Below are 17,119 nucleotides of genomic sequence, written 5' to 3'. Positions count from 1 at the left end.
TAGGGTTGGCAATCTTATCTTAAGATTTTTTTGTATACCTTAGCTCAGGGCCACTTTTATAAATGTGCCTGCTGGGCCGACCATTGCGTAAGAGCTAGTTGACTATTAATACAACATAAACATTCCATCACCATGTTAAATTTTTAGCTCCAGTTTTTTACCAAATTCGTCGTAGTTGATGTGAGCCACCGACAGATTGTGCTGATCCAAATTAAGTTAGCCTACTGATTTCTGTTGAATACACAATCTTTTTTACCAATTCAAACTACTTAATGGAATTACTTATTGTGAGCTTTAGTAACTGTTAACTTATGACCCATCAACTTGGCCAACAACTAAAAATAAGGTAGAAAATTGAGATATAGTCCCTAGCGCATTCTGTGACTGGCTCTGACAAATACATTCTTTTTAAAAAAAAAATGGCTACAGCTGGTCCATATAGGCCTAGATGGGAAGTCTACTCCTTATCTATTAACTTTAAAAACTTAGTCAATGGTAAGAGATTAAAAGGTTAGTTGGGGGGTAAGGAGGAGAAACATCCCTCCGAAATTTAGAGGGCACAATTATTTTGGGCCCATAGTGCATTGTACATGCATAGGCCTACTGCAAGTCTGACTTAGCTTCTTAAAATTTTGGTCATTCTGCAATTTTCAAAGAAAAACATCTTCGTTATGTAATCAATAAAGTAAATTTGCAGGCCCAAATTAAGTTTGATTAAGTTCAAAGCTAATAATTTATATCCTAATAATTTATCCGGCAAATTATTGCAAGCATTTTCTTTAAATAAGTTAGTAAGTAGGGCTATATTAGGCCTACCCTACAGTGTTTTTCTCTGGGTTTTAATTGTACAAAAACAGTCTGTAGGTAAGCTAACATAAACTAACAATTTGATTCATTATAGGCCTAACTTAAACTTTACCTAATCTACCCTAACTTCAAAACACTTAATGCAGTCACAAATTCGCATAAAGCTCGACCGACCATCCTGACATGCCTAAATAAGAACACTAGTGGCCTACATGTAATTAGTCAGACAGTCCTTCTATCTCTATGATGTGATGAAATCTCCTGTAGGCTACTTAAAAACAAGTTCATTGTCTACAGAATCACTTGAAATATTTCTCTAGTCAATGTTAATTTTGTAATCAAGATGTTGTTCTTCTCATCATCTATGTTAAGACTTAGGCCTAATCTTTTTGTGCTCCACAACGAACAGACCAACTCAACGAAATAGAAATTGTGTCATTTCAAACAAAGTTTACATCTCCTTGTTTTTTGCCCACTATATCTGAAGCTGATGTTGAAACAGTCATACTTTCTCTAAAAACCAAAGTTTCTTTTGGCATTGATGGTAGGCCTATTTCGAGTTCTCTGCTGAAACAAACGTATAAACCAATCTTAAAAGCAACCTCAATCCTTTTTAACAGATCACTCCAATCAGGCATTTTTTAAAGTTTAAAAAATAATACCGGTTTTTACAAAAGGAAGTAGAGGTAATGAGGACAACTACAGACCAATTGCTCTTCTTCCAACATTGTCCAAGGTTTTAGAGAGGCTAGTCCACAACAGGCTTGTATCCTTTTTAGCTAAGCATAAATTAAATAGCTCTGTACTAGTTTGGGTTAAGGTTTGTGTTTGTCTACTACCAATGCTTAGTCGAATTCACTTCCAAGATAATTTCGAGTCTGGAAAATGGTGAACCGGCAATTGGTTTATTTTGTGACTTATCAAAAGCATTCAATGGGATTGACCATAATGTTCTTTGTCACTAACTTGAATGTTTTAGTATAGGCCTACGTGGAATCCCTCTTCAATGGTTAGGGTCATATTTAGTGGGTTGTACGCCAGGAATACGTTGAGGTTGATGCAGAATGCTGTTCTGAACTCGCCGAAGTGAAATATGGTGTCCCTCAGGGCTCTATCCTTGGGCCTCTGCTTTTTATTCTTTATATAAATGACGTCGGTTCTTATGTTTGTCCTTACTCCTTAACTAAGAGCTCAAACTCCTGTTTGCCCTGCTTCTTGTATGCAGATGATACCACTATGTTTTTTAAGGCCTCGTCTGAGGTTGTTCAAGAGAACATATCTTATTTAATTACAAATTTTGATGACTGGCTTTTTAGTAATAATCTTCTTTTAAATCAGTTACCTAATAAAAAATAATTATTTCCAATTTCTATCATGAAACAAAAATCCACTGCACATTTAAAACTACCGTACCACAATCTTCAGTAAAAGAACTTTCTGAAGTCAAGTTTTAGGCGTCGTTATGGATTCTAAGCTGACGTTGCAATCACAATCACATATTTCAGATCTTTGTGATCGTTAGATCAAGGTGAGTTTTGCCTTGATAACATTGGTTTCCTTGCTTGATCAGAAGGACCTGACCAATGTTTCCCAAGGATGCTTTCAGTCTGTTAATGTTGGTATAGAGGTTTGGGGAGGTTCCACACATGCATACAAAGCATTTATTTGTACTAAAGCCTAGACACATGTCAATTATTCAGTATAATTTACCTTCTTTGGTAACCTAAGGTGTCAACAGTTGAGTTCTGCAGTACTCAGTACTGAGTATGCCTAACAACATGCGGTACCGTCGTCTGTTGTTCTTTCTAAGAATTTTGTGTGATTCGGCCAAGTCCATCAATGTCATAAACTGTGTAAATAATGTGTGTCTGTTGTCGTGTCCGTATTTCTATTTGTGTTCTTAGTTTTATTTTAATTTGTGACAAACACTCTCAATGTGAGCTGTTCTAACCTATACTACGCAGCTGATTATGTGTTGTAATTGTAACGAAATGCGTAGGCCTACTGCAGAACTCCACTGTTGACACCTTAGGCTACCGAAAAAGGTAAATTATACTGAATAAAGCATTTATGGAACAGAAACAAGACGTTCATATTTTATCTGGTTTCGGTTTCCCACCCTCGCACTCTTGTAGGAGAGTTTTTCGAACTTAATATTCTCACACTATCTTCTCTACCATATATGTTTTTAAAGTGGTCCTTTTCATCAAGCATAACATTGGGTCTTTTCACGCTATTGGAGATAGACAAAGGTATCCCACCAGACAGGGCTCAGATCTTCTTCTTCCACAAATCCTCCTGTCCATGTCTGAAAGAGAAAATTTTACAGCAGGTATATTAAGATTTTAACTGTCTTTCAACCAGTGTAAAGGAGTGTTATGAAAAAAAAAGTTTAAAAAATGTTTAAAAACCTACCTTGTACAAAAAGAACCGTAGGCCTGCAGTTTTTAATAGAATTTATGTCGGGCTGATCGAATCTTCATGTTTTATATATTGTCTATCTTATTTATTAAATGTTGTTAGTTCTGTTCCTAAATTGAAAAAAAGAGATTTTTTAGTTAAATAACTTTAAGTACCATCTTTTTAGTTTATTTGATGTTAAATAGTCCATGGTTTCATTTTATTTGCCTAACACAACGTTGCTAACATTGACTTGTAATAAAAATAACTTAGAAAACAACCGCTCAGAAGGCACAAGCGTGGCCATTTTACTCAGATTTGTCAGAAATTTCCTTCCGATACTTACGATACGATACTGGCCTCTTGGTATCGATACCAAGTAAGTATCGGAACAACCGATACCGATACGATACCAGCAGTATCGCAATAAAAGTATCGATACCTACTGGTATCGATAGTATCGCAACATCCCTACTCCTATTCAGAGAAAAAATGACTTATGACTTAGCCTAACATGAACTTAGCGTAGCAGACTAGAAGCACAGTAGGTTCTACTGGTTTTGGTATTCCACTATTCTAGTTCTAGTTGTAGAGAAGTGAAGTGTCGTCATTAGGCCTATTGCTCTATAACAGAATCAGAGTTAAGCTGGGTTTTCCTAGGCACGGAAGCAAAGAGCGGATAGAGGAACGCGGAGAGCGGAAAAGAGATTAACACGGTGTTCCGCTCCGCTTCTAGGAAAACAGTAGCCTAACATTAAATTATCTAAGACAAGTGGAGTCCGCTCTCCACGTTCCTCTCTCTGCTCTCCACTTCCGCGCCTTGGAAAACCCGGCTTAAGATATAAAGTTGTTAAATCAGATAATAAGTTTAGGATTAAGTTTTAAAAGTAGGCCAACTTGTCCATTTGAAAAATATGTCATAAAGCTAAAAAGTGAATTTCAGAAGTAAGTTAGGATAAAGACCTCTGAAAATGCTATGTACAAGTTAGCTTACCAAAAGACATGTTAGGTTAAATAGAACATCTTCAAAAATTAATTTTGTTAGTCAAGAGTGCAAGAAGAAGCTTGGCATGTTATTTATTATTTATTGTATTGTTTGACGTAGCCTATTGTCTTGTATGAACTGAATGGCCAAATAAATCATTTGAATCATTTGAGTTCAATCTAGTTTTATGGTAGAATTTTTATATCTATCAGGTGGGAATGTGGGGTCCAATCAACTTTGATGATCAGAGGAGCAAGGGTTTTTTCCCATTATTGGTAGAAGGGAAAGTGAGGAAAGAAGTAGGCTAAACTCTTTTAAATTGCTGGAGGCCAATATATAATATTTTACAATCAAAATAGTTTTGGAGATAAATTAGATCTAGGCCTACTGAATTGAAAACTAAAAAATGCTTGTGACAAACTTAGTGGTACAAACAGCAGAAATTTAGTAGAAAACACAAGCAGTTAGTAGAAATACAAGCAATTGGAAATGTGATTTCAGTTAGTCTAATCCTGATGTTACGGTACCGGTACATAAGTTATGGGGTATAGATAAGGGTTGCCACACATCCTAGAAAACCAAACCCGTCTCTGGTTTAAATTTGTTCTAGTGTCCCAAGAAGGAACACAAAATGGTCCGCCGTCCGGGTTTTACAAAATCTAGTTATTTTGTAGCATTTAATTTGGTTATTACCTATGTTAATTGTTGAATATTATTTTTATGTAGCACCTAAGTTCTATTCTAGCCTACATTTGAAATACGGTAAGATGTTTAATTTTTTAATAATTTGTGAATTTATTTTTTATTTCTTTTCTTTTTGAATTCAATATTTGAAATTTTGGAAATTTAACTTAGCTTTCCTACAACTCAAAAAAATGTTTTTTAAACAAATTCATCAAAACAAAAATTGAGTTCGAAAATGTTTTTTTAATAGGCTAACTCAAAATAATTTTATAATCCAATTCGAAGTGTTATTTGAAAATGCTACATTAAACGTTATGGTAGGTATATTCCATACATTTCTATAGTTAGAGAAATAAATAGGCCTATTCTAAAAACACATATGAATCTTAAAATTAAAAAATACCCCCACCGCAGCAAGCCTGCAGACTAAGCGAATTTCCATTCGCCTGATTGGATTTACACTAAAATGTCTCCTTAAAAATATCTCATTTATTCCCTATTTAAATAGGTAACATTAGTTTAACGAGTACTTAGGTTTGCTGCAACAGGGAGGGTAAAAAGGTTTTTTTTGTAAAATGTTAATAGCTTAGTATCAAATGAATGCATTTTCCAAATTTGATCATAAACAAGCAAACTACTACAGTTTACTTATTCTCCATAAGAATAACATGGGAATTTTAAATTTACAGTTTTTTGGAATTTTCTCCGTAACCATTAGGCGCATAATAACGCTTCAGTATACTAAATCATTTGTTTTTTTTAAGCTCTACAAAATGGTTTTTGGAAATAAAATGCTAAATTTAAAGTTTTTAGGGTCAAAAATGGGAAAAACCAATTTTTGCCCCATAAAACCCCCCATAAACCCCCGTTCCCATGGTCCGATCATGCTGGTTTGCGAATTCGTTCAAATAAACGTAGGCTTACACGTTTGTACCAAATTTCATCAAAATCGGATGATTTTTGCTCGAGTTATCGCGCTAACGGACACATATAAATATATATAGTAGCCCTATTTTTCTATTTTTCTATTTTTCATATATATATATATATATATGAATTTGAACGGATTGTGTTTTTGGTCTCTAGGGACCTCAAAACGAAAAAGTAAATTGGTCCCGGGTCCAGGTCTTACCATGAGTACTACGGTAATAGCTTATTCCCTATATGGGAAATTCGCTAATATTCCCTATATGGGAAATTCGCTAAAAATCCTGGTGGAGGACCCTTATAAGTCCCCCTAGACCTGCGAGGTAACCCATATTGGCTACCCTTATTTCCCTGGTAATTGAAAGTTTCCAAGAGCCTTGGTTGGGTACCAAATATGGAAACCCTATATGGGGGTTCTATATTCATTGACTCCATGAAAACTGTTATTCCAGGTTGATTGATCATAAAGAAGTGAGTTTTCTAATGAAGTCACCTTGGCCTTGAGAGTGCCTTAGGGAAACATTCTATCCTAACCTAACTGGTGACGAGAGCAATCCCATACTCCCAATCATCTGTAGGCTACTAACTAAATCATTTTTGTTGTAAGGCTAAAAGGGCCATGAATGTTTTTTCCCTTTATAAATAGGCAAATAACTGTAGACTATTAAACCAACATTGGCCATGTTAACCTACCCTTGAAGGGCTCTATTACAAACTGCCATAAGTTTTTAAACTAAAAACAATTTTTATAAACTTAGATTGATTAATTGATGTTGCAGTATGTGTCGAGTGTGTACGTGTGGGCATTGTACTGTGTGATCGTGGGTGTGTTCTTCACTGTGCTCAAGTTTGTCAACCTGTCTCTCCATCACATGTATGACACCTCGGAATGCATCATTGAGGCGGAGGATGATCGGACAGAAGCAGAACGGAGGAGGCAACCAGTCAGCAACAACAGGTAGAATAACGAAAAGTAGGCTAACTGTTAATGAAAATATTGCTAGGAATGGAAGGTAGGAAGCATTTCACAAAACTCAAAATCAATAGTTCCAAAATTACAGTCTTTACCAGAAGTAAAGTTTTGTTAACTTTTGAAAGAGACTGCCCTTTGGACTTTGGATCTTGTGAACCTAGTGAGGGTCAGATGATCTAAAATATATGATTCAATAGTGAAAAATAAATTAGAAAATCCAAAAGTAGTAATTATTGAATGTCATAGATTGAGGGCGTTTGAATAACTTCTGTTATCAGTTGCATTCCTTGCCTTCCGCGTACCGCGTTCCATTGGGATTCCTTCCTTTAAGGCCTTCAGGAAACTCATCAGGGAACTGGGATTGCTAAGAACAATCGTTACTTTTAACTGATTCTATAAAAACCCCTTACTTAAACTGGTACCTTTTCGGGGTACATACAATATTGGTTTGTTTTGAAACAATATCTGTTTAGTGAACTCAGAATTTGCTTTTGCAGATTTCACTCTTATTATTGTTTAATGTTTTACTTGAATATATCATTAACCTGATGATCCATTCCTAAAACACATAAAAATTACGGATGGACGAGATTGGATTTTTAGTTCGAGACGAGACGAGACGAGACGAGACGAGATTTTTTATATCTCATAAAATTTCGAGACAAGATCGAGACGGGATTTCCCTTCTCATACACAACGGGAAATGCACGTTCAAAATTTTTACCTGATTTTGTAACTTTGTTAGATTACTGTTTCAATTCAATTCAAATTCAATTCAAAACTACTTTATTCATTTCATGTACATAATACATTGAATAGTGTTAACAGTTGCAAGTAGGCCTAATAGTTATTAAATACATTTCTAACATAATGAAATAAAAATAAAATTTCACAAACTTATTTTTTTTTTTAAGTCTAAACAAAAAATACATAAATTGAATTTGTTTTTGACTTCAAATACTATTCAACTCTTCAAAAGAAAAAATAGCCTTGCTGATGAGAAATCTCTTTAATTTATTTTTAAATATTGTTTTGGAAGTCTCTGATTTAATTTCGATTGGGAGATTATTATAAAATTTTGATCCCGCATACATGGGTTTTTTCTCAAAAAGTTTTAGACTATGGTGGCCAATTGCAAGGTTTTCCCGATTTCTGGTGAAATAATTATGACTATCCCCAACTCGTTCCAAATCATGAAGTCTGTCCTTTACTGATAAAATTGTTTCATAAACGTACATTCCGTAAATTGTCATTATATTTTCTGATTTAAAATGTTCTTTATTAACAGAAGTTTCAAAATCTAAATTGCAGATAATTCTAATAGCTTTCATTTGCTTTTTTAGAATAGAATTCAAATTGTAATCACTAGTTGCACCATAAAGTGAAATCCCAAAAGATATACTTGAGTGGATATAGGCCTATGAAAAATATATAACTTTTAGAGTTTGTTTTTCACACAAGGGTTTCAATCTAGATAAAGCAAATAATCCTGATGTGATTTTGGCAAGTAACTTATCAACGTGACTGTTCCATTTCAGATTTTTATCAATTACCAATCCCAAGAATTAAATACAAAAATAATGATAATAGGCAAGAATATTTACAATCTTTTAAAACATCAGCATAACATTTTTTTATTAATCACGCCTAACTTATTAAAAATGCCTACGATTAGGAAACATAGTGATATCAGTTAGGATAGAGTTCAACTTATCCTAAAATAAAATAAATCATAAAATAAAATCAATATTAATTAATTTTTATAAAATAGTTACTGGTTTTGACTTTTAGCGAATTTCCCTATAGGGAAGTAGCTATTACCGTAGGTGGCACGGTAAGACCTAGACCCGGGACCGATTTACTTTTTCATTTTGATGTCCCCAGAGGCCAAAAACACCATTCGTTCAAATTTTTATATATGTATATATATATATATATAAAATCCTGTTCCCATGGTCCGATCATGCTGGATCGCGAACTCATTCAAGTTTATCCCGCCTTACACCTTAAAACCAAATTTAATCAAAATCGGATAAAAATTACTCAAGTTATCGTGTTCACGGACACATATATATATAAATCTATATATATATATATACATATATAAAAATTTGAACGAATGGTGTTTTTGGCCTCTGGGGACATCAAAATGAAAAAGTAAATCGGTCCCGGGCCTAAGTCTTACCATGAGACCTACGGTAATAGCTACTTCCCTATAGGGAAATTCGCTAAATAGCTACTTCCCTATAGGGAAATTCGCTAAAAAAAAAACGACGAATTTAGGAAGATACTTGAGCAAATTATCTAAATAGCATAAATAGCTGCTTATTAGGTTATCAGCATTGCCCAGTTCGTATACTATTTATTTTTCAAATGAAACTCGAATTAATATAAAACATTCATTTGGTTAAAATAATATATCGGTTTGATTAACATAAAATAGTTTATACAGGCAAACTATCAGTTCTATTTCATGTAAAAAATTAAACAACCCCAAAATAGAATACCAAGGTAAACAGTATTTGTTAATTATTATTTCTTTTATTGCTGACAAAATTCCCGTGGCGGAGCACGGGCGGTTAACTAGTATATATATATATATATATATAGACTTATATATATATATATATACGTCCGTGAACGCGATAACTTGAGTAATTTTTGTCCGATTTTGATGAAATTTGGTTTAAAGGTGTAAAGCGGGATAAACTTGAATGAGTTCGCGAACCAGCACAATCGGACCATGGGAACGGGGCTTTACGGGGGGTTTTATGGGGTAAAAATTGGTTTTTCTCACTTTTGACCCTCAAAACACAAAATTTCCCGATTTCTCTTTAGACCTTTTTAAAGAGCTTAAAAAAACAAATAATTTAGTATATAAAAGTATTTTTGTTCGATTGTTAGTAACGGAGAAAATTAAAAAAATTGTAAATTTAAAATTCCCATGTTATTCTCTTGGAGAATATTGTCAAGTGTTGTAGTTTGCTTGTTTATGGATATGTTTTGATCAAACTTGGAAAATTTATTTATTTTGTACTAAGCTATCAATATTTTACTCAAAAACACACTTTATTAGTTTCCTTGTAGCAGCAAACCTAGGTACTCGTTAAACCTAATGTTATTAAAATATATTTAACTGAAAATCAATTCAGACAAATGGAAATTCGCTTAGTCGGCAGGTTTGCTGCGGCGGGGGTATTTATAGTAATAAAACATTCCTCACACTGCTTACACTTAACAAAACTTCTCAAATGTTATTAAAGTTATATTATTAAAATAATTAAAGTAATATTTACATTTAAAGAATTAATTAAATAAGAACGCCTTCGCAAAGGAAACGCAACTACAACACGCTCCTGTATTGTGCAGGGTATTGCATTGACTTTCTGCAGGCATTTTTAATTTTTTTTTTTTTTATTTATTTTTTTTATTATTCTCGTCTTGATAAAAATCTTGGCCAAAAAGAAATCTTGTCTCGTGTAACGAGATTTAAAATTTCCCGAAATTTCGAGACTAGACCATCCCTAATAAAAATACAATAACACAAATGCAGTTTAGTTGCAGTTTCTGGATGGCAGTGTGTCGTTGCCTGAGCCCAATAGAAAATTTGCAAATTTCTCTTTTACAATATATACATAGTATTAAAAACGTCCGTGTTAGATCATCTCCTGTCACCATGGTAACGTCTTAGTCATATACTGCGATCATAGTAACATCGTCGTTACCTGAAACGATCATAGCAACATCATGGTCATCCCCTGTGATTGTGGCAACATTGACTACGTCGTTATTATCTCTCGTGATCACAAATACATCGTGGTCATTTGCCTTGAACTTATATGTGACACGTTGATGTGAAAAGATTATGGCGATTTTTGGCAGCTTACATTGGTCATTGTTCAAAACTTTAAATTCTTCCTCTCCATACAAAACATAGTAGATGTGTTCATGCAACGTGTAAAAATATATAGATTTGGGTTCATTTTCTAATTTATATTTCACTTTCTTTTCCTTAGTCCCATATAGTTGGTCTTTTTATTTTTAAGCCCTTTTTTGTATAGTAAAAATCACCTGTTTTCTATTCTACAGTAGTAAAGCCAAGATCATCACACTTCATCCTCCATTCACCCAGCATTCTTATTCACCTTTAAAAAATGTATACAAAGTGTGTCATTGTCCGCAATAGTAAATATTACTTACCAAGCTGATCACACTGCAGACTAACTCGTGATAGATATTAATATTTGATGTTCCAGTTGCAGAATATGATTTCTAATAACACGCGATGTTTCAGTAACCGTCCTGAGGAGAGTATTGAGCTGCAGGTGCTGAAGACTTCCCACGGCAGTCCTAGGACATCTTCGATTGAGGCTACCATCGGTTCAGAGGACAGCAACGAGAGCACAGACTACAACCAGGCGACAGGCACCGACCCTCCTACTATCGGTAATGTGCATAATAGTTCTGATCTCAATAAGTAGGTATCAGTTTGTGATGCTAGTTTTTTGCTCTGGAATTTTTTTTTACATTTTTCACCTACACTTAAAAGAACAATTACCTTTATTGGGATCGGTTGAGGATTTTGTAAGATGACAATAATTTTGTGTAAGAAACAAAATTTAGGTTTTTCCAAGGTTTAAAAGAGTCAAAATTGATAAAGAAATAAAAATGTAGTGCTGGATGCAGCCTTACTCAATTGTCTATATGTATAAGGTTAGGTTACGCTGGGCCCGAGGAGCTAGGCAAGATTTAAGGTACCTATCCTGTTTAAAAAAAAATTTAAAAAAATTTCTTGATTTAGCTGCCATAAGTTTCTTTAAAATTATAGGTCTTGGATAGTTTTCACTATAAACGAAGCTATTTTGGCTCTGTCTTTTATTATTAACTCTGCATTTTCAATGTAGGCTGTATGAATGTAGATGTGTGTTTTGAATGTAGACTTCAATGTGTACTGTATTTAGATGTAAAACAACAGTGACAGACGGATCCCGGTCTTCGAGCGGGATTACATTAATTCAGGATTTTCTTGGGAAGGAATTTGTTGCAACCGTTTGCGATTTCATTACGATCATGAGTGACAAAAACATTTTATTCTTTAAACAAATTTTTAAGTGGAAATTGGGCGGGTTAAGTGTTGAAATTATTTTTATTTGGATTTTATACTATTTATATTTAAGTATTATAATGCATTGACAAATGTGCTGTCATTTTATGATGTAATGGCATTCTGTAAATAAAAAAAAAAATAAAAAACAATGATGTTGTCCTCGCCATTGTAAGATATCCACAATTTCTCCGTGACCCCTGAAGATGCTCACAATGTCGCTGCAAACGCGGGAGATATTCACGTTTTGGTTGCTAAGATGAGAGATGTTCACGCTTCTGATGCTTGATTTATTAGTTTGGTTTTATAGTCAGGTCCTGTTGAATTTTGTCAAATAGTTTATGATAGAGATTTTTCCAGCTTTTAACTTTTTTGTTTCAGACCTAAAAGTCGATGTGCATCGCAAAAACAGCTCAGAAAGTAGTGAAGGGGTCAGTGTTGTGATAGAGAAACCTCATTCTAGTCAGTCAACTGAGTCCAAAGGTAACTTACTGTGATGTTACTTTTAAACTCTGAGGATAGCTTTAAAATCACCTGGTCAGTGCTTACTCCACTAGCTGTATGATAAGGTTTAGTAAACAGAAGTCTGCAAAAGATTATTTATTAAAAAAATGTGCACATAGGCTATTTTTGAACTTCTTAATAAGATATTTTTTATCGGAATGAGTTAAAGACCTTTTTATTCAAAGAGTTAGCAATGTTTGTTCAGGCTAAAACATCTTCAGATTATTACCAATGTATACATATATAAAATTTTGCTGAATAGACCTTATAATTTGTTAAGTAATTGAATGGGCTTGCTAGATTCCAAGCGAGATTGTTACTAAACTCAGATTCTGTTTGTCATTGTTCTATAAATTATTGATTCTACCTAACAAAAAGGTCAACGTTACATGTAGTAAAAAGATTTTGATTTGTACCATTCATTCCCTAAAAAAAAATGTAAAAAAGTTTTAATGGCGTAGCTGCGTAGATACACAGGAATAAATAACAAAAATATTGTTCCCTATAAATTTAATTTGGATCTTTTAAAACATATGATAATGTTTGAAATTTTGTTAACAGTTGAAAGCTACGCGATTTCTGTCTGTTCTAGTTTTTTAGTGAATGTTACAAATTTACGGTAGGTACTCAGTAGCTTACTTGTAGTGTCCTGGGCTAATAAGCCAGACATTTGCTGATTAGTAACTGACCACCTTGACTGTCTAATCATTGCAGTTCCCACTGGCTTGTTCACGTAACTAGTTTGTGTAAGCTACAAGTGTTACTGATGTTGTTTATGACGACAGATGAGAGCAGTAGGAGGGGGCGGGGGAAGGGGGAGCCGTCGACCTCTGTGACAGAAGCCCCCAGTGGCAGTGGTAGTGGAAACTGCGGAGGTGTCCGGAGACGAACTTCCAGACACAACTCTGTGGACTCTCCCGGAGACACTACGCTGGCCGCGGTTGTAAGTTAAATAAATAAGGAATCTTTTTAGTGGACTTCCCCTGTGTCAAATAAGCTATTACCATCCTGCTATTATCATTATTATGTCTCATGGTGAGACCTGTACCTGAGACCGGTTTACTCCTTCATTTTGATGTCCCCCAGAAGCCCAAAACACCCTTTTTTAGGCCTATATTTGTGCCCGTGTCTATATTTGGGCACTTGAGATTTAACTCACCTGCTAACAGACCAATATACAATTACAGTATACCGATAATCCCTTTTTTTCCTAAAATGATTTTTAGAGTAAAAAAAAAAACACTATTATTAAGTTAATCACCATATTTGAAAATATCTGCTGATCATCAAAATCCAGAATTGATGTTGTGTCCATGGCCACTAGTATATCAGTTCTTATTTTTAGATTTGTTGAAAAATTTATACCTAATGATATTTTAGGCCAGTGCTTGGTATCAGAGCTGTAACTGAAACCTAATGGGAGTGGGAGCTATAACGTTGTCCAGCTATAACTTCCTTCTCTATTCGCTCCATCGTTCACCACTCCTCTCATTCTTACTGATAATTGTGTTATTATAGCACAGCAATCTATCTATATACTATTATAAAAAAGAGGTGGTTGCTGTATGTGTGTATGGGAAAAGTAAACTCGAAAAATACTGGTCGGATTGGGCTGAAATTTGGCATGATGATAGCTCACATTCCCGATTAACATATAGGCATATTCTTATTTCAAAAATCCTTTCGGGCTCCGCCCCAGTGGCTCTGGAGTTTCCCATGTTAACCTTATGAGAAATGGAATTATTGAATCACGAGATAATCTTGAAAATTAAGAAGTTAAACGGGGCAAAGCCCGCGGGTTACAGCTAGTGAATAATAAAGTAGGCCTAATTAAACATCAGTTAAACAGTTTGAAATTTTATTAGTCAAAATATTTTTTGAACAATCGTCACCTTCAGAGCTAAATCTTTTCAATCCATCAGATTGTTCTTTAACTCGATTTATCAAACAAAACTCAGGAGTACAGTTAACGTCTGTTAATTTACAACCACATTATAGTTGAATGTTACAGTAAACAATCAGCTAAGGATTAGGTTATGCCTCGGTTCCAACCCAACCCAACCCCATCTAAATTATCCTAACCCCAAATAAGATTTGTAATAATTATAAAAAAAAAAACAAAAAAAAAAACAGAGGTAGTGAACTAACAGAAAAGGTTCATGGTAGACTACAGATAGGCCTTTATCATGTGTGTTTGCCATTGCAGGAGTGTGTTAGGGTCGGCCACTCCAGGTTGTCCAGTAGAAGACACTACTCTAACAGTTCTGGTGCTGGGCTGAGTGAGACGACAGACCCTATTAAACCCACAGGGTCTCTGGAACTGGGCCTGACCCACAACGACTCACTACCCACCATACACAAAGGTAGGTCTACTAGTTAAATCCGTCTGTCTGGGTATAGTTACCAAGAAATCTTGACATATTAACTATGAACTAAAACTTTACATGTGTCATGGTACTAATTATTACTGCCAAAAAGTTGTATTCAGCAAAAATGTTGTTTTTAAAACTTTAAGCATTGATTTAGATCCTATATTCAATATTGAGTTGACATTTTTGTCTGTTAATGCTAAAAGTATTTTTATTCATATCAAAGGCACAAGGCATTAAGACTTCAAAGAAGTAGGGAGACCAACTCCCTTAAAGATGTCTAGTAATGGCATAGATGAACTTACTCCTCTTGACATTTGATAAGTAGATGGAGTTCACTTAAATATATAAGACCACTTGGATAGACATTCAACTGACCTAACCTTGTTTAATCACTGAGCACTCTTCAAATATTTAATTGCTGAAAACAAGATTTTACTCACGATAACATAAGTTACTTTTCATACTCTTCTTAAGTTTGAAGCTAATTTTTGGTGATGGCAAGTTTATGTTTTCTGAGGAATTATTGTGAACATTTTACATAGAGGTGGGCCGATACCGATACTCGATACCAAAATAATCTCGATACCAGCGGTATCGAGGTAGCGTCGATACTCGATACTTGCCTGTTTTGGGTTCGATACTGACACTGAACCACTGAATGCTACGAATCGGTGCGGAGCGGATTAAGTCAGTTCAGTCAGAGCGCCGAGCGGGTAAATTGCCGTTGCCGTTACGAATCCTAGCTGTTTGCCTACTTAGTTAAATATACTCGCAACTCGAGTCGAGTAGTAGAGGTTAAGCCGATTTCGTTGATATTTGACAAGTAAAGAATAAGAAAGAAAATGTCTGAGTTTTATTTAATCCCTTAACCCCTTTCAATATTGACATACTAGGCCTAATAATAATCGGCAACCTAGACATCGCTTGCGTCATCCATTTCACTGACAGCGACAGCTGACACTGGGTGATAGTGATAGGTAGTGGTGTGCAGCGAGTGCGATGCATTGAAATTTAAATTTGATTCTAAAAAGGGATGTGTCGATTATCGTCAACGATACCACCATCCATTGGTTACCACTGGACATTGGTATCGGTTCGGTACCAAGACTCGATTGTCAAAAGTCGATTCCGATGACACCGACAGGGATAAATATTTTATTTTAACATTTATTAACTTTATAGCTACAGTATTAGTTTTGTAATCACGGTTAACAATTTTCATAGCCAACTTAGAAACTACCTAGTTCAAAACAGCGACGGTGCCGGTGACATTGTTTAGCTTCAGCTCATTGCACAACACAATCTACATTTCAAGATGTCAGACTCAACTCATGAGACAACCGGCGCGCGAATGTCCTGCCAACACGAAATTAATTATACTAAACAATGTCTGTATCAATAAGTTAGACATTTAGATGTATTATTTTTATTTTTAGTACAAAATAAATAACATAAACACGTCGAAATGTTCAGTTTCCTCCCTGCAATATTCAACCATTAAACTTTAACATCGTCATTGTCGTATGGTTAGGCTTGCTTTATATTGCGCCAAAAAGTAGGTCCATATTTATCTGTACAATCTACCTGATTAAAGAGTTAAGTGAAGTTTTAAGTGCTACTATGACACAATGCTTTTATTGAAACATATCATAAGCCTTAGTCCATGTAGATTTTGTAATGTTATAACGAAGGGTGAATGTTGACAATAAAAGTATGTAACAACAGTTCTCATTGGTCAGGAGGCGACAATGCACTACCATGTCAGCCAATCGACTTTCGTGTTTCAATGGAGCAAATGACGATTGCTTAGACATCGTTTTATGTGCTTACTGCTTATTGTGGGTGGGAAGGGTATCGATAATTTATCGTGATTCGAGATCCGATATGTAGTACGTGTTCGTTTATGCATAATGAGTATTTAAGTATAAAAAAACTAGGTTAGTTACAGACAGGTTCAAAACATCGATTGTTCCCATCCATTTTTGACACCCCTACACGGAAGATATATTGACGTCGTGCATAAGGGCCAGGCAGGCCGGTTCACACTGAATCCACTCTGCCGAACCTATACTCTTGGTATCATCGGGAACATAGTCAAACACTTTTTTTACTAAATAAAACTATGGCATGTTTTATAAAATCACTCTTATGGAGATTCTAGTCCCAAAACATAATCTTTATTGTAGGGTAAAGTTAAAATTTATCTATTACTTTTCTCCACAGACGTTGACTTATTCTACAATCTCTTTAAAAAATACCAGGTTTCAGTCAAAATACTTTTGTAAAAATTGACAGTGTGCTGTTTTAACACAGTCATTCCTTGACCACGATCGTTTTTACTCACTATAGAGAAAATACTCTCC

At 34.8% G+C, this 17,119-nt stretch overlaps 1 protein-coding gene across 1 annotated transcript in view; it reads left to right on the top strand.

Annotated features, from left to right (window-relative positions):
* Nucleotides 1-6,582: 6,582 nt before the first annotated feature.
* The window catches only part of LOC128982093 (pecanex-like protein 1), a gene marked incomplete at its 5' end in the record, with an annotated part of 53,684 nt that continues 43,147 nt past the window's right edge, over nt 6,583-17,119 (top strand). Inside the window, 5 exons of the mRNA XM_054401136.1 lie at nt 6,583-6,761; nt 11,071-11,222; nt 12,262-12,363; nt 13,170-13,327; nt 14,591-14,747. Of these exons, the coding sequence (XP_054257111.1) occupies nt 6,583-6,761; nt 11,071-11,222; nt 12,262-12,363; nt 13,170-13,327; nt 14,591-14,747 (748 nt within the window). The remainder of the gene's footprint in view (nt 6,762-11,070; nt 11,223-12,261; nt 12,364-13,169; nt 13,328-14,590; nt 14,748-17,119) is intronic.

Source organism: Macrosteles quadrilineatus, unplaced genomic scaffold, assembly GCF_028750875.1.
Source record: "Macrosteles quadrilineatus isolate MER2022 unplaced genomic scaffold, UCM_ALF_1.0 Scaffold_107__1_contigs__length_349487, whole genome shotgun sequence".
Taxonomy (NCBI): domain Eukaryota; kingdom Metazoa; phylum Arthropoda; class Insecta; order Hemiptera; family Cicadellidae; genus Macrosteles; species Macrosteles quadrilineatus.
This window is presented reverse-complemented; position numbering and strand designations above follow the sequence as displayed.